The sequence below is a fragment of the Gasterosteus aculeatus genome, chromosome X (genome assembly GCF_964276395.1).
Source record: "Gasterosteus aculeatus chromosome X, fGasAcu3.hap1.1, whole genome shotgun sequence".
Classification (NCBI taxonomy): Eukaryota; Metazoa; Chordata; class Actinopteri; order Perciformes; family Gasterosteidae; genus Gasterosteus; species Gasterosteus aculeatus.
The window spans coordinates 14,616,098-14,633,782 of record NC_135698.1 but is presented as its reverse complement, the minus strand read 5'-3'; the positions used below and the strand labels follow the sequence as shown (position 1 = coordinate 14,633,782).

General features: G+C 42.4%; 2 protein-coding genes across 6 annotated transcripts; both read left to right on the top strand.

Annotated features, from left to right (window-relative positions):
• Positions 1–60: 60 nt before the first annotated feature.
• Positions 61–6,084, top strand: edc3 (enhancer of mRNA decapping 3 homolog (S. cerevisiae)). 2 transcript variants are annotated; one of them, XM_040163953.2, is made up of 7 exons: positions 74–226; positions 476–641; positions 741–967; positions 1,054–1,392; positions 1,816–1,969; positions 2,053–2,270; positions 2,348–6,084. In XM_040163953.2, exons 2-7 carry the CDS (start codon positions 478–480, stop codon positions 2,680–2,682), a joined length of 1,437 nt encoding a protein of 478 aa, XP_040019887.1. In that variant the 5' UTR covers positions 74–226; positions 476–477; the 3' UTR covers positions 2,683–6,084. The 2 variants fall into 2 exon arrangements, with proteins under 2 accessions (XP_040019886.1, XP_040019887.1); XM_040163952.2 differs by having other exon boundaries at positions 61–641.
• Positions 6,078–17,104, top strand: LOC120809837 (tyrosine-protein kinase CSK). 4 transcript variants are annotated; one of them, XM_040163946.2, is made up of 14 exons: positions 6,225–6,623; positions 9,242–9,290; positions 11,083–11,181; positions 11,298–11,411; positions 11,553–11,662; positions 13,248–13,467; positions 13,964–14,057; positions 14,163–14,228; positions 14,422–14,521; positions 14,617–14,707; positions 14,790–14,863; positions 15,369–15,564; positions 15,671–15,757; positions 16,142–17,104. In XM_040163946.2, the coding sequence occupies exons 3-14, from the start codon at positions 11,167–11,169 to the stop codon at positions 16,325–16,327; spliced, it is 1,353 nt and encodes a 450-aa protein (XP_040019880.1). In that variant the 5' UTR covers positions 6,225–6,623; positions 9,242–9,290; positions 11,083–11,166; the 3' UTR covers positions 16,328–17,104. The 4 variants fall into 4 exon arrangements, with proteins under 4 accessions (XP_040019878.1, XP_040019882.1, XP_040019880.1 ...); XM_040163945.2 differs by having other exon boundaries at positions 6,242–6,623; positions 9,201–9,290; XM_040163944.2 differs by lacking the exon at positions 9,242–9,290 and having other exon boundaries at positions 6,078–6,623.
• The last annotated feature ends 581 nt before the right edge of the window (positions 17,105–17,685 follow it).

Here is a 17,685-nt window from a genome sequence, read left to right as displayed (position 1 = left end):
TTTCCAATTTTATTCATTATCATGATTTGTTGCGCTCTTAATGTGAAAAACGTATTTTAGAGGAAAACGGAAGCTGTCATCTTGACGCTGTTAGCCGCATCTTTTGACCATTCAATAAGCTAAAAGCTAGCACTTTGAAGGAGCTACGACTGTCCTTTTAGCATTTAATTTGACATTTAATTAATTACTGTTCTTGATAATTCTGTTTCGTGTCAACTTCAAAAAGGTAGAACGTAATAAGCTCTCGTCTTTAATCAAATACACCGTTAGTTTCTCGGAATTAACGATGAATAACAGGCCGGCGCTAATGCTAGTCAGTTAGCATTACTTCGATAGCACCACGCAAATTTGATTTCTGACGTCCAGCTGCCATAAAGTTACCTTTATATTTAAACCGAGAGTCCGTGCTTGTTTGCTAAGCTTCCCTGGGGAGAAACGTGTAATCAAAACGTCTCTTTTTTTTAACGTGGCGCAGACATGGCAGCGGACTGGTTGGGTAGTTTGGTGTCAATTAACTGTGGGCCAACACTGGGAGTCTACCAAGGAGAAGTGGTGTCCGTGGACCAGTCCAGCCAAACCATCTCCTTAAGGCAACCTTTCAATAATGGAGTCAAGTGCCCTGTTCCTGAGGTCACATTCAGGTAAAACTGCCACAAAATGTTTTCTCATTAAATGTTTATTATGAATGATTAGTTATTAAATACAATATTCTACCCCCCCCCCCCCCCCCCCCCCTGCAGTGCCATGGACATAAAAGAACTCAAGATTTTAGATATAAAATGTGGCAATGCTAGAAATGGCTCTTTCGCAACCACCAAGGCAGGGAGTGCCCCAGTTGCAGTCCCAATGGGTGATCCCAGGTCCGTGGAGAAAGTCAACTCTCCTCAGCACAGCTCCAAAAGCTACGGAGAACGTCACCTAGACATACCTGGCCAGCCAAAAGCATTTCGTAGAAGACACAACTCCTGTAAGTGCAATGTAGTACGGCTCAATCCGAAAATATTATTGCTAATGGTTGGTGTGTTGAGAATTGCAGTGTATTCTTCCCATCAGGGTCATCTTGTAGTCGAGGGGTGAACCAAGTGACGCCGAAGAAGAACGGCGCGAAGAATGGTCAGATGAAGCCCCGAGATGACGAGTGTTTTGGGGATGCCGTGGATGACGGGCTAGATACGGATTTTGATTTTGAAGGAAACCTGGCTCTTTTTGACAAAGCAGCGGTTTTCTCAGAAATCGATATATCCGAGCGCCGTAATGGGGCGAGGTCACGTGGGACTCCTCAAGATCAGACACCAACTCGGTACCGTCACGATGAAAACATCCTGGAAGCCAAACCCATTGTGTACAGACAGATTACCGTACCGCAGCCTGGGGCCAAAGAGTACTGCACCGGTAAGTTGTTTCTCGTTAATCAGCGACCGGGAAGGAAAATTGTCTAAAGAGCGCTGAATATAGTAAAGATTACACATTGTTTCTTCCAATCTGCTGTGGGGTTCATCAATAACCCCCCCCCCGACTTGGACACTTTCTTAGCTAAAACAATTTCTTACTATTACTCACCCTTGTAATTAATTTATCTATGTGAAATGCTCTTCCCACTTGAGTAGTAAACTTAAAGCACTATTATGTGTGTTAGTTAACCATATTTTCGTTGTGAATTTCAAATAATTCAATTTTTAAACCACGTCACATATTATTGCAATGTGTTTATTCATTGTTATGCACCATTCACCTGGTGAAATTCCTTGTATGTACTTTGCAGTAACCAGTTCTGATTCTAAAATATTCATATTTGTGTTGTCTTTCTCCGTACAGATTCTGGGCTGGTTGTTCCCAGTATATCCTATGAACTACACCAGCGACTGTTGTCAGTCGCTGAGCGCCATGGCCTCTCGCTGGAGCGAAGACTTGAGATGACTGGAGTGTGTGCAAGTCAGATGGCACTCACATTGCTGGGTGGGCCCAACAGGTAAGCAATCAGCAATGGTTTGTAAGTTCACAACATCCTTGGCTAAATGAAGAGCAGCTTAGTTATGTCTCTGTTTCTTCCAGATTCACTCCCAAAAATCTGCACCAGCGTCCCACAGTTGCTCTCCTGTGTGGGCCTCATGTTCAGGGGGCTCAGGGCATCAGCTGTGGCCGTCACCTGGCCAATCACGAAGTGGAGGTCATCTTGTTTCTGCCCAATTTTGTTAAGATGCTCGACTCAGTCACCAGCGAGCTCACCCTCTTCAACAAAACTGGTGGCCAACAGGTGTCCAGTATCAAAGGTGGGCATATTTTTCTAATTCTCTTATTTTGCTCAATTGTTGTTGTTGTTTTTAATTTCTTCCCTCCAACTCCACAGACCTCCCAGACAGTCCAGTAGATCTAATCATAAACTGTCTGGACTGCCACGAGAACACATTCCTGATGGATCAGCCGTGGCACCGAGCAGCTGCAGACTGGGCTAACCAGAACCGAGCACCAGTGCTCAGCTTGGACCCTCCTGTTAGTGGAAAGGCACAGGCAGTCGAGGCCAAGTGGTCCCTCTCTCTCTGCCTCCCCCTGCCCCTGGCTGAAGGGGCTGGCAGGGTTTACCTGTGTGACATAGGCATTCCCCGACAGGTGTTCCACGAAGTGGGAATCAAGTACATTTCTCCCTTTGGCTGCAAATTTGTCATCCCCTTGCACGCTGCATAATGGGACTAGTTGGTAAACAACACTCTTCTGTGGCCACACACAAGGTTACGGGGCCTTAAATTCCAGAGTTTATCCTTAAAGTTGTGACCTATTCAACATGTGAATGGGACCACTGTTGTCAGCATTAGTTCTACAAGGAATATGTTCTATGGGTGGGGGAGTGGAGAGCTTTATTGAAAAAGTAAATGTGTCAACCGTCATGTATTTACATGATACTAAATGATATTTGTAAGATTTCTTTGAAACTACAGCTTAAGTGGCAAAAATAATAACAAAAGTAGTTTTAGACAGGCATGAAAATCCCTCACCTTTCAGCGAAATTCGCCGTTTTGAAACCAAAATAAGTGACTCGTGTAGATTCGGTGAGGTTTTTTTTTGGGGGGGGGGGGGTATGGCGGCAAATCACTGTAAAAATTTGAGCGCGCATAAATCAAACATCCGCGAGCAAAAGTCCGGTTTCGCGCGAGCAAAACTTTGTCTTGCGCGAGATATTTGCTCGCTCGCGGAGCGTGAACTTCGTTGCTCGCGAGGAGAATCTCTGCTCGCGCTCGACGGTGTTTTCTACGCGCTCGCTGTTTTTCTTTTTGACAGTAAGGGGGCGGAGCCAGTCACCATGGTCTCTACACCTGATTGGTTACAAACCCCGTCTTTGGATTGGCCCGAGTGATGCATTCACACAACCTATAGAAGCCCATTTCCGCACTGAAGAAAGGGGATAGAAAGTCGAAATCATGAGATAAAACGTTGTCAAAACACAAGCGGCACCTCTCTGTAACGGTAGTGGACCGTAGATGACAACCAGCTACAACCATAAGGGAAGGGAGCGCGAGATTCAGTGAACTGCGAACAGGTGCGCGTGTCAGAAGGGAGCGCGAGATCCAGTCACTGAATCTCTTCAGTGAATCTCTTCAGTGGCTACTCTTGAATATCGTGAAAAGTATCGAAGAACTTACACTGACTAGTGCTACAAACGGAATATGTGCGCGGGGGGCGTGGCGACAGCGGTTACAAATACGCACGCGCGTGCAGGCACGTCAGTGGGCCGCAAATTACTTTCTATTCAGAATGGTGGTCCCTGGGACAAAACCAGTTAAACTCCCTGCCCTAGAAGGGTAATATCCTTCTCACCTTTTTCACCCTTGACCCGTTTTCATGCCTGTTTAGATCATGTGAAGGCATTTGACATCAAAACATTTCTGAATGGCACTTAAATCTAACGTCATTCCAATACCATCTGGTGAATGAATGGAGATGGATGTAAAGGGGATGTTCCATAAATCTGGATGAGAGAATAGAAATCCACTTTATATTGGATGTACCTTTGCCATTGGTTTGTTTTAAATCCTGTCCGGTTGGACAGCAATTTAACTGTCACCTGATATTTTGGGATAGAAAATCCATTGGACAAAATGTGGAATGTTTGTCACGCGAGTGATTTTGTATTTTCAATCTAAGTCAGTGTTTAAAGGAGCTGCTTTTGCAGAGGATCCACATATCAGCAGTTTCATTATTTCATAAATTAGTTCATGTTGATTTAGATGGCGCAGCAGGCAGAACCTCCCAATACGCATTTTAGGCTTTTAAGCGGGGGGAAACGTTTGTGTGCTAAATGTGATAATATAGAGCTTAAGTTATGATGTGAGCATCTGTCCCAGTAGCTTCTGCGCCAATGCAATCCGTCATTAGTTGCATCAACACCTTCAGAATCAGTCTACAGCAGTTATGAGGGTACATTTTAGTATTTTAAAAGACTTGTTTTGTGAACGCAAGAAAAACTACAGATCCTGTGTGCAAAAAAACAAACAAAACGAGTACGGATGTCTACATTTGGTTTAGTCCATATCCATAAAGAATACAGGGCGCACTGGAAATGCTGTTTGGTGCTAAAAAATGTATACTGAATAGATATTACATTGTTGTTTTTTTGTTTTGTTTTTAAACTGACTTGTTGGAACCTGCGAGGCGAGCCAAACGACTCACTGACTGTTCTGGAACTAGTTGTTCGATTAGTAATGAATGTCAACAAAGGTTTTCGTTGTGCTTCTGTTTCCCTTTTGCTTTTTATTGCTTTGAAGGACCATACCTGTGTTCAGTTCCTGAATTACAAATCATTGGTTTGTATTTTACATTTATTCATATTTTTCTATTACTGTGTGGAATACAAAAACGAAACAACACAGTAGCTACATCATTTGCAGATTTTGAAAGTGCCGCCTCACACTAACACATGTGTATGTGGCATTTTCTATAATGGACTATTTTAGATGAATTACAGTTGTGATGTTTAAAGATGATTTGTAAAAACAAGGGGGTATGGTCCTTTCTGAGTTTCAATCTTACAGGTGTATCCCCTTAATGTTAGCATCTGTTTGCTATTATCGAGTGGTTTTCTCACATTGAAATGCTGTATTTGGAATGTGAACGTGTGAATGGGCGAAGCATCTTGACCTCACGTTGATCAAGATTCAACTAACTGCACCGAGTGCTCCCTATGAACCAAATATATTGGGTTTTTTGTGATGAGGCCTAAACAGTTATTTCCTGTATTCCCCGTCATGATATAAGAGGAAGGCTGTTTGTGTACTTAACCACTGGTGGTATTTCTAAAGTATAGACTGAAATCTAATCAGAGCTGCTCGACGTGTGCTGCCTCAGGTCCTCGACTGAGGTGATGTTTGTACTTCTACTGCCAGACCTTCTTGACAATGAAGGTCAAAACTTTTGCTTTGTACTTTGACACAATCACATTTATTTGAAAATGTGTCTGGGATATCGATGGTTTTAAAAAGTCCAGCCGATTGTTTACATCAACATGTTGATCTCATTGTTTTCTGTCTCAACTCACTTGCAGAGGGCTTTGATCCACTAGTTGAGGGAAAATGACACCCGTGCACAAAGGGTTTGCCCTTTCTCAAACATTCCTGTCTCCTCTGTTGAGACAAGTCTACTCTGGAGACATCAGCCAGGGGACTGAACAGGGGGGGGGGGGGGGGGGGGGGGGGGTGCCTTTGGCCGCCAGGGGGCGTTAACTCACAGGTCTATTGGCGTTTCCTTATGCTGCTATAACGGCAGCTTTATGCTCTATTTCCTCATTCAGGAGTTTGCATTTCTCCACAAAATGTCATCAGAGGAGAATCTGGTTTGTAAAGTATCTTCTGTCACGCTTCTTGAGATTTAGTTTAGACGTTTCAAATGGACCGATTCTGGTTGTTTAGGTCATACCAGAACAGTCTGCAGCTCGGAGAGCAGAATTGCGTTTATGAGTGAGAGGGAGGTTTCGTCTAGACAGGAGAACGGTTTCCTTTTCGGGTGCAAAGTCCGCTGTCAGGCGTCATGTGCATGAAATTCCTGTGCAGTCCTCCGTGACAATAATAAAACATACAAAAAAACTGTTCACCGTTGCTTCGTCTCAGTGGTCGTTTTGTAAGTATGGGATTCCCACCACTAAATAAATTCACTGATCTATCTTTAACTCGACTTGCTTCATATCGACGCGCATGTGCACTGCGCAAACAAGGTGGGGCGAAAACTTAAATTTTTCTGAAGGGGAAAAGGAGTGGACCAGTGAGAGGAAGAACCCAACTGTTCCGAATCGCATGTACTTCACCGCTGGGACTTTTGTTCTCGTGCTGTTTCCTCTTGACTTCTGGCACCGCCGAGGCTGCAGCGACACGTCCCCGTTTCATCACCTGTAGAGACATTTCCCAGAATAATGTTGACAGGAGACGCATCGGGATCAGTCCGCTGGTTTCGTTGAGGTACTTTTGGACTTCTGAGGTCAAAGGCGCAGTTCACTTCCTCGACGGGACTCTGTGTGCGTTTTGCGCTTCGACAACAACTTGACAGTTATTTGGTGAATGGGAAATTCGCTGTCTCTCCGAGGACAGACACCGGATCACCTGTTGTTGGTTGTTACTAATCGGGGTTTTGCCTGCAAACCGGTAAGAGTTTCTTTTGAAATTGTCTGAGTTGCGTTGTGCGCAAAAAGTAGCGCTCGTTTCTAAAGTAAGTAAGCTGCCAGCGCGTGCGCTTCCGTTGTCTTGTTGCACAACAATTGGCGCCTCTGATCAAGTGCATCTTTTTGCAAACCAGTGACACGTAGGCCAAGAAAATAATACAATTTGATTTCTCTGGGTGTTCCTACAGTAATTCCAAAGAATGCTTTCTAAATATGCGATTTCCTTTTCTGACCGCCCCTCCCCTCTTTCGAACTTCTTCAACTTCCTCTGCTTTTTGTGGTGCAGAAGCTGCATCATGCTGCTCTCTAAAGTCATGGTCTCAAAAGCGACCATTGTATTCTGCTGACTCAACATGATGCATTTGGACATTCAGATTTGCATTCAGAGTTGCCATTTTTTTTTTATTTGCAAAACTGGTTGCACTTGCTGGAATGCTTCACCTCCATTTGGGTTGTTATGCAATTATTTGCTGCTATTATTATTCCTTGAGGTGTGATGCTCCTCTCCTGGCTTTTTGAAGACAGAAAAAAGTCCTGACGCATAGCAGACTTTGCAGCTGCTCCCAGAGGATTCCTCTTTCAGAGTTGAACCAAGCTGTAAAGACGGATGAAGCTTATGAAACCAACACAGACTGCTACCCTGTCATGTGGCATATGCAGCGTTGCGCTGCATGCTGTGCACAGCACCTCAGCAAGGAAGTGTCCATTCACCGCTCAGGCATGGCCACTTCGCCTTACATGGTGTTTTTTTTGACGTGTTTACTTAGTAAAAGTGTTAATTACCTCAAAGAGGCCTCCATTGTGTTCTCTGAACTTAAGAAGGGAATAAAAGGCAAAGTGTACTGTAAAGCCCGGATGCTAAATTAAGGTTTTTTTTCCCCTGACTATCATTGATTTTCTCTTCCTGTTAGTCTGAAGACGGCCTTGTTTTTTGGGTTAAGTTTAATGTGTATCTATGTCGAACAGGATACTATTTGTGTGCGTATACCCTATCAGTATGCTCTCATGCCTCGTATCACTCAGCCTCATAGGCAAAACTGAACGCCGTGAAAGTGATACAATGACGGCTTGTGCCGCGCAGCCTACCGCTGGACTCGTACTTCCTGTCGTATATCCTGCAGAGAGATCTGGCTTTTACAGACCAGCCGTGTTGCTGCACCACAGTCCAGCTGTTGTCCTGGAGCCGGAGGGGATTTCCTCCACTGAGGTTCCTCAAGAACATCTGCAGGCTTTCAGAGCCAGCTGAGTGAACTGTTGGCACGCAACGCACTCCTTCTCTTTCTGTACATTTCTCACCGCTCGGTGAGCTAGTTTGTAAATCTGCCAGTTGATAGCTGAAGCGACGCGGACAACAATCGTTGATTCCTTCTTTCTGCCGCCCTGCTGCTGCAATGGTGAGGATTACTGGGCAGCTGCATTAAAGCAGTCGTAGAGCATCCTGAGACTGTGGGGGGTCAGGATGAGGGGCGGATTGCACTCCTGCTGTAAACAGAGGAGGGATGCAGGACCACCGTTAAAGTCCTGCTTGAGTAAAAGCACGTGAAGTGTTTTTTACACAAAGAAATGGCCCTGGTGACTTGATTTATTAGATGACATTATGTTGTTAATAATGGTGGACTAATGTGTGAAAATGAGAAGTGGAAAATTTCCCTCTGTAATGTCATAGAGTGGGAGTCGAAGAAGTAGTAGAAGTAGCCTAAAATGGAATAACTAATACCGGGACCTCAAAGTTCCAAATCCAGTCCAGTTCTCAAATAAATGCTCTTTGTTTGCTTTCACAATGCAGACATGCTCTCCACGATCGAAACTGAGCTTGACTCGAACATGGTCCCGTTACTCTTTAGATTCCGATCTCAATGACCAGCGCCTTGAGTGACACATTTTGCCGATCTGTCCCCAGGACCCCCAGCTGTCCTCACAGCTTTTGCAAGACCTTTTCACCCCCTAGATAGAGCAGCAAGTGGCTTATTTAAACGAGAACAAAGGAGACATTTCTACATTCCTGCCATGTCTTGCTTTGGGTGCTCAAGCTACCACTGATTTGTACAGTTTATGACTAACTTGCTTAAGACAATCTAGACAAGACATAATGTTGATCAACTGGTTTATTTATGATTTGCCAATTTGGACTGTAGTTCGATTGACTTTGTGATAACTTCTATTTACTAGTGATTGTTGGATTTGGTGTGAATTTGTTCTCCTTGTGCTCTTTCCTGACTCCATGTTTAGTCTGTCACTGCGTCTGCTGGTTTCCTGTTGCTTTCAGTAGCTCGGGTCATGCCTAGCTTTTCCTAACACTGATAATATGTTAATATTCCACTTTATTTTATTACCTGTGCACTGTTGTCTTGTCTGTCTACTGTCGCGCACTAACCGCCAAGACAAATTCCTTGTATGTTTGACATATTTTGGCCAATAAATGTTTCCTGATTCCTGATTCCTGATTCCTGAATAGGATGTAATAAGTCACTAAAGCAATGGCCGTGCCATGGTATTGAGATCATTTTGTAAGGCCATTGATAATAATTAATCAAATCTGAAGTATAATTCATATCACCAGACCTGCGGAACTGAATCATATCCCCCCTGCTCTCTGGACAGACTGACAGGCCGATGATGATGATGATGATGACTTCTCAATGAGACAGGGGTCAGTAGAAACTCGACAGACTCACAATGACGGCTTTGTCCGCTTCCTGAAAAGAGCAAGCTGTGGTTGCATGTGGAGCTCTCTGGAAATGGCGATGTGACTCCATGACCGACTGAGTTCTGTCCCCTTCGATCGGTTTGTGGTGGCCTGCCGCTGAGACGCATTCACTCCCCCCAGAAAAATAGGGAGTAAAAGGTCCTGTTGTGCGTCGGCCTTGGCCCCCATCGATCTGCACTCTGATGAGATCACGTTGCTCTTCCACTAGCTTCTACTGGAGGTTGACATTTGGGGTGGTTTGACAATTTGGTGCATCTACGGTCTCTTTTGTGATCCCTCCACTTTTAATGGTTGTGTTTACATATGTAAAAAGAAACATAATGGCAATGCAACTAAAAAAAGGTTCTGTCTTAACATTGTATATTCTTAGATGATTAATATTGATGTGTTTCTGCAGGCCACGGTACACTTGATTCTACTTGTTATGTTTATGTGTGTTAATTACAATCAAAAATACAGATAATCACCAAAATATCTTAAACATACAAGGTACTAGTAAGTACTTTTCATGTTGCACATTGATTTCCAGCCCGGGTTGGGTAGGACACGAGATGAGTAACGGGATACTGGATGATACAAAATTGATGTAACCTTTTTGACTTTGTTTCTATGAATCACTGGATATCTTTATCCTGTCAGGCATCTAAATAATATGGCTGAAATGTCCTTGGTGGAACCGCTTGTGACTTACAGGCATTTCAGACTTTCAGACCGAGGGGTCACATGGCACGTTTAGTTTGGCTTCCTTCACAAAGAGCATAACAGCCTCAAAGCACCGCCGCCGTCTTTTCCTGTTATGACTCTCTGTGCAGTGTGAAATGTCAAAGTGTAACGTAGAAAAGACTGGGAGGGACCAACGGATGCAAGGTGGGGGTGTCCTTTTATAGGTTGGTGGGTGTGGGACACTGATATGATATCGTGGACGTGAACTGCTCCAACACATACAGGAAGTTGACTTTTTAGTAAACAACCTGTGGAGCGAATGTGACTTTATGCAAAGTAGCAGATGTTTCAATGCCAAGATTTTCCCTGAGCGCCGTCCATTGAGCCCCACCTCTTCTCCATGGGAACTAGGGCAAGACGGGAGGAAGTGGGGTTTTGGGGGAGGATTGAGTGGGGGTGGATGTTGAGTGTGACTTAACCCACAGGTCATTATTCCGTTATACGTTTTTTGTGCATTCTTCATGGAAACTGTGCGTCTGGGTGACTCAGGGCCGGAGTTGCAGTCAGTTGCTGCTTTATTGACGTAAAGAACCGCTGGGCTGGATGAGTCCTTCGGGCCTGGTCAGGCCTCACCACACGTAGGCATTCCAGCGCTGAAGAGAGCTCTCTTGATTCCTACAAGGGCCAGTCACCGCGGCTTTTGGGAGGAAAAAGGAACTGGTTTAATTAATATAATATAAAGTAGATCCAGTACAGTACAACACGCATAAGCCTCGTCTTTCTGTATTAATGTGTCATGGAAACTTTCGGCCCTAGTTGTGAAAGTGCGATTTAAAAAAAAAAAAGTGTCTGTTCTCCTTTTTTTTTTTTTCTTCTTTTTTTTTTTATCAGCAAGTTATTTTTACTGCCACTGATCCGATCTACTCTAGGGCGTTCTGATAATAGCTGACATGTGCCTGATGCACTTTACCATGAAAAACCACAAAGTCCCTTTTGTGAGAATTATTTGTGGTTAACTGAATACATTTGACCCGAGGGCGTCAAACTGATTCAATTCTATTCCCTTTCACAGGTACTTTATGTGCGAGTCCGTCTTATCAGTTCTAATGGTTGCAGCTAGAAAACATCAGCTGTGAGAGGATTGAACCCCCTCACCATGACGGAGGTCCAGGTAAGAAAGGCCTCCAGCGTACGTGCTTCTCAGAACTCACACACACCATGACATGTCCGATGAGTTATCAGTGAGACGTTTGTTTGCTAATTAGTCATCTGCCCATGTTCCTGTAGACTACATGGCCACAAGGCACCGAGTGTGTGGCCAGGTACAACTTTAAAGGCACATCGGAGCAGGACCTGCCCTTCAATAAAGGAGATCTGTTGACAATTATTATTGTCACAAAGGTAAAGCCTCGTGGCCCAACTTGTGTTCCTATAAATATTTGCGAATGCTCTCATGTCTGTGTATATAAAAACACCAGTGAATCAATGGTTGCGCTTAAATTGATTCATTTTAAATGTCAATTCTGATGTTTTGGGTTTCAGGATCCAAACTGGTACAAAGCAAAAAATTCCGCCGGTCGCGAGGGAACAATTCCAGCCAACTATGTTCAGAAAAGAGAAGGAGTGAAAGGAGGGAGGCTGAGTCTGATGCCGTGAGTACACAGATTAACGCCGTTACTCAGTGGGGACGCTCAATACAATCCTTCATTTGAACTAAGAGCAGGATGTGGTTCAGGTATCGCCTGTAACTCAAAAGGTGCCACTACACCAGATTTGTGTGGCTTTGGTAGATACGGTTAAAATAGCTCACTGGAAGCAGAGGGGCTGCATGGCCTGGCAGTGACGAACCAGTTGTCTGAAGTGAGACCACACTCCGGTCGGCCTGTGTTGTAATTGCAGTGCACTTGTTTCTGCTTCCAGCGCCGCTTTGCTTCGCGTCGTTTCCTGTTTCTTTTCAATCTCAGACTGAAGCTATCTAAAGAATCTCTCAGTTTCTCGACATGACTGATCTGTTTGCAATCGTGCGAGAATGTCTATGGATTGAATTCATGTATAGAGCCCTAAATTACACAATTTCTTTTGAGGACTTTGTCTAAACAAACGCTTAAGATACCTTCAACCTACTCTGAAAAAACTAGACAAAGAAAGGCGATAACAAGAATACAATGACAAAATAAAGACATTGGGAAGAAGACTTCCCTCCATTCACCCCAAATCATCACTTATGTGCATATATACTTTCAGACATACAGTACATTACATGTCATTTAGCAGACGCTTTTATCCAAAGCGACTTACATTACACTTTAAACCCATGGCTTTTTCACATTTTTGCCCGGGGAGCAATTAGGGGTTAGGTGTCTTGCTCAGGGACACTTCAACATGGAACATGGGGCAGCCTGGAATCGAACCACTAACCTTGTGCTTCCCAGTACACCTTCTCTAACCCCTGCGCCACGATAACCCTTACGACATTATATTGTCTTAATTCTACATTTAAAAACACATACTAGTGTGGCTGTACAGCAACACCCTGTAGAAACAATACTAAATGTACAGACTTGAGTTGAGAAACACCAACTGATGATATGAAATGCTGTTGTTATTGTTGAATGTCAGCCGTTGTGGAGGTGAGAGTAAAATGGTAAAGAGAATCTAGGGGTATCTGAGTGGATCCAGCATTATATTAAAGGAATCTGAACTGCCTGTAATACACAAATAAAAAGGAAAACTCTTCTTCCTACAACTCTGAGGGAACAGACCATTTTTTCTATTTAAGGCTTAAAAAAAACCTCCCCATGGAGCCCAATGCATATTCATTTACTGTACATTCACCCTCTCAATAGAGTATATACTTGTATCGTGCAGTGCTACTGGACTCTGTCATACTGCCTGGTGTTTCTAATGATTCATCTACCCACATCGATCCAATATAGACTGTACTTTATCAGTGCAAAGTGTTGTTACAAATAACAATTACAAATAAACCCCCCAATCTACACCGGGAAGTGATTTGACCCTTAATACGCTTTGTACTGATTGATGCAACCAGAAGAGAGTCTGCAGAAAGGATCCATGTACGTTTCAATCACTTGATCTCTAAAATGTAGACGTGATCATTCTCGTTGTTATCAGGATACTTGTGCCTCATTTTTATTGTGTTGTTGGTTCTGTTTTCCTGTGGTTGTTTCTTTTCTTTTGAATGCTCTGTTACCTCTCTGGTTCTCCTTCTCCCAGATGGTTTCATGGGAAGATAACGCGAGATCAGGCCGAGCTGTTGCTTTCCCCTCATGAAACGGGCCTGTATTTGGTTCGAGAGAGCACCAACTTCCCCGGCGACTACACCCTGTGTGTGAGCTGCGACGGCAAGGTGGAGCACTACCGCATCGTCTACTCCAACGGCAAGCTCACCATCGATGACGAGGGGTTCTTTGAAAACCTCATGCAGCTGGTTGAGGCAAGACATTTTTTCGAGAGTAGCATTCTGGTCTACTGCTTGCTTTATTTTCCTGTTTTACAGCCAGTTTCTGTGCGACCTCGTGGACCACATACAGTTCCTGGTACAAATAATGAACAGGAAGTCTCAAAGAGGAAGAGTGAACAGTGTGCCGTGGTGCAGAGCACTGACCTCAAAAAGACACCCCTAATCGTTTTCGCGATTACCATGCTTGTTTTAACCCGAAGCATATAGTGAAATAGAGCAGTGTGAGTAATCTAAATCTAAACAAAGTAACTCATTTGACAGTGCTCCACAATATACTGTATGTTGCCAATCTGTTCATACAGCCCTCTGTTGGTGTTATGAAACACTGCTCGCTGAGTCTTATCACTCATAAACTGTGGAGTTTCCTTTCTGTCGTATTAAGTTTTACTGAAGATTGTTTTAAAAAGTTATACAGTTCTATATTTAAATATTTCATTAAATAATCCCAGGATTCTCTTTTTTTTTGTAGCACTACACCAAAGATTCAGATGGCCTGTGCACCAAACTAATAAAGCCAAAGTTGGAGGAGGGGACAGTGGCAGCTCAGGATGAGTTTTCAAGGGGTAAGTTTCACTTCAACCACATCCTCTTAGCCTTTTTGTACATGCACAAATGCACGAGCCTGTTACGTTTCACTGCATATTTTCTACTATTTAATTGACCAACAGGTGGCTGGTCGATGAGCAGGAAAGACCTCACGCTGCAGCAGGCTATCGGCAAGGGAGAGTTTGGAGGCAAGTAGCTTCAAGTGACCCAACTGTATTTAATCACTTACATGTGGTGGCGATCGGATCTGTGTTATGAGCATGCCACTAAAGATGGAAGCACGCATGTGATATTTCTCTGAATTCTCTGAATTTGTACAAAGGTTTAGATAAAAGTAATGTACAAATAAAATCAAGCTAACCTCATTTGTGATCATTCCAGATGTCATGGTGGGAGATTATAGAGGGACTAAAGTAGCTGTGAAGTGCATAAAGCATGATGCTACAGCGCAGGCCTTCATTGCAGAGGCTTCCGTCATGACGTAAGATTGTCATTTCTCTCTTCTTTTTTTTTAGAAACATGAATGAAGATAGTATAACATGTTAATCACATGTCTGCGTTCCTCTCCTTCCAAAGGCAACTACGGCACGATAACCTGGTGCAGCTGCTCGGTGTTATTGTAGAGGAGAACGGAAGTCTGTACATAGTTACTGAGTACATGGCCAAGGTAGGTAGTAGACCGTCTGAGGAACTGTTAACATTCTTAGTACTTTCATAAAGGTGTAACACGTCCGTTTGTCTGTTTTCAGGGCTGTTTGGTTGACTACTTGCGTTCAAGAGGCCGGACAGTACTTGGTGTAGACGCTCTCCTTAATTTTGCACTGTGCGTATGTTTTCTATCATATCTACAATTATACTGTGTTAAAGGCAGAGTTTTTGATCTGTGGAGCTGTTTTGAAGAGCGGATCCGTGAATTGTTTGCATTTGTGCTTTTCATTTCACACCACTGAATGTGTTTTTAAGACAAACTTGTCATTTACCTCCCCTTTCTGTCTCACATACACATCAACGTTGTCAAATAAAGGGAACAAAAGCATCTGTATTAAGTGTGACTATTCCATGCATTTTGACGCATTATTGATGGTTATCAATATAAAAGGTGTAAATGTGCCAGTAAAGGCAAATGTTTTACAAAGTTTGAGATACATGGAACATATTGTAGGGACAAAACAGTGAATGTAAACTGAGCGGCCATTATTTCTGTTTGGTTGGATTATTATGACATTTGTACTCCATGTATTTAATCACAGGATTGAGAGTGTAAAGAAAAAAAGGTCTTCAGGTTTTAAAGGTCTTTTGATTGGTTGATTGGTCTTGTACTTCCTCAGAGATGTGTGTGAAGCTATGGCGTACCTGGAAATCAATAACTTTGTCCACCGGGACTTAGCGGCCCGTAATGTTCTGGTGTCCGATGACAACATGGCCAAAGTCAGTGACTTCGGTCTGACCAAGGAGGCCTCTTCAACTCAGGACACCGCTAAGCTGCCTGTGAAGTGGACATCGCCGGAGGCCCTCAGAGAAAAGGTAAACTTGTTGACCAGGACTGTTGCCATAGTGTTTACTGTGCTTTGCCACGTGTAGGTCCCACTGACTGAATAAACTCATGTGCTTGTTTTCTTTCTCTTAACAGAAATTTTCCACCAAATCAGATGTTTGGAGCTACGGTATTTTACTTTGGGAGATTTACTCTTATGGCCGAGTGCCGTACCCAAGGATTGTAAGTATCAATACAATATATTTTAGTAAGGTGGCATACAAAACCTATTAGGGTGGATTGGGGCTTTCAATTTAGATGGGGATTAATCAGTAATGCATCTACAGTCTAGATTTGTTCCCTTTGCTAATAGTTCAGAGGGTAATATATTTTGTAAAGTATCGTAACTTTTACAAAACTTAACAATGCATAATATGTTTAAGAAGAGTAACAGGAAAAACATAATAAACTACATTCCTTTTAATGAAGAAAACTGTATTGTTTTATACTGTGTTCATTAATGTGTTGCTGTATTTGTAACCACGTCATTCGCCACACATCAACCCCAATGTGATGCATGTTTGCTCTCAACCCGTCTATTTACCAACAACCTTTTCCCTTCTGTAGCCATTAAAAGACGTCGTGCCTAGAGTGGAAAAGGGTTACAAAATGGACTGTCCAGATGGCTGTCCTGAAGTGGTGTACAACATCATGAAACAGTGCTGGAATTTGGATCCTGCTGCTCGACCAAGCTTCCAAATGTTGAAGGAGTGGGAACAACATATCAGCCAAGGGATGAGAAAAAAAGAATGAGATATCTCACTGAACAGACACGACAATTGCGTTTGCTCTTCTTTCATTTTGACCACTTGGACCAAAACTTCAAAAGACTGCCCTTCCAGAGTCTCTGACGAAGTTTCATTTGAAACATTCTCCATGAACTGTTAAGTAAAACTGTCAATATTATCTGTCTTTGCATCATCCCTCACCTCACGTTTTAAAGCTGAAGTAAGCTTGAGTGAGTCTTTCTGTGCTCTGTTATCAAGATGAATAATTAACTGTCATATCACCACGTCCTTCCTTATAACACCACCATGCCTCCAAGCCGCAGTGCCTTGACCCTTTTTATAGATCATTTTTATTTACTTGTGTTATATTTGTGGCATCATTACATTTCATGAAGATGATGATAGATAGAAGATGACTGTAACATAATTTAAAGTAAGTTTACCAATCCATGCTATCCGTTAAAAGAAGAGCTATTCTCAGTCAGAATACAGTTGCATTACATTGCTGTATTATTTTTACAGCTTCCAGGTACACTTTTTTTTTTTATAAATGTTGAACTATTTTTTTAAAAGGAGTAAGTTGCAGCTTATTTTTTCAATACTATATGATTGGAAATATGTTTGGATCCCTCTTTAAGTCAAAAAAGGAAGGAATTCCCGTGTACAGAATTGTCCCTACATCATCAGCAAATGTTTTTGTTATCAGCAAATTTTTCTGGAGTTTTTTTGTGTAATGAGAAACAGTTTTTACTTTTTATTTTTCAACGCTGCCATTTGTAACAATAAAACATTTGCAAATATATTTACCATCCGTTCTCATCAGTTAGTAAATTAGGTGAAGTACAGCTACTTAATATGAAAGTGATAAATAAAAGTCTATTATGTTCCTGTAGTACTTTACTTTTCTTAATGAAGGAGAGCGAAATTGTGGCTAGACAATGCTCCATCTCTTTCAATTAAACAGCAAAGTAAATTTGAACTTTTTGCAACACAAATGAAGGAAATTAATAAGGAAATTTGAGTCGTTGTATTTATCCTGTTGAAATTAAATCAAAAAGGAAAGAAAAAAAAAACATTTTTGAACTTCCGAAGTAAGACTGCAAAGCAAAGTATCGAGACATGCAAAATTGTAAAGATCATAAAAACAAGCGTTTGATTATTCTTTAGTAAGAGCTGTTCATAAGTGCAAATATATCAATATCAATAATAAAATATGTTTTATTTTATTTTCCTGAAGGAAGTTGTGAAAGTACTTTCAAATTTACTATCACGACAAATTCACGACCCCTATTTTGTAAAGTATGATAAATGGCTGGCTCTATTGTTATTTTTATACTATCACTTGTACACTGAATCTATATATATTTTTTATATGACCACTCA

Coding starts and splice junctions, on each gene's coding strand:
- edc3 (XM_040163952.2), top strand. CDS start 478: ATGGCAGCGGACTGGTTGGGTAGTTTGGTGTCAATTAACTGTGGGCCA. Junction 968..1,053: donor TCGTAGAAGACACAACTCCT/GTAAGTGCAATG, acceptor TCTTCCCATCAG/GGTCATCTTGTAGTCGAGGG. Junction 1,393..1,815: donor GGCCAAAGAGTACTGCACCG/GTAAGTTGTTTC, acceptor TTCTCCGTACAG/ATTCTGGGCTGGTTGTTCCC.
- LOC120809837 (XM_040163944.2), top strand. Junction 14,229..14,421: donor CGGCAAGGGAGAGTTTGGAG/GCAAGTAGCTTC, acceptor TGATCATTCCAG/ATGTCATGGTGGGAGATTAT. Junction 15,565..15,670: donor CGGAGGCCCTCAGAGAAAAG/GTAAACTTGTTG, acceptor TTCTCTTAACAG/AAATTTTCCACCAAATCAGA.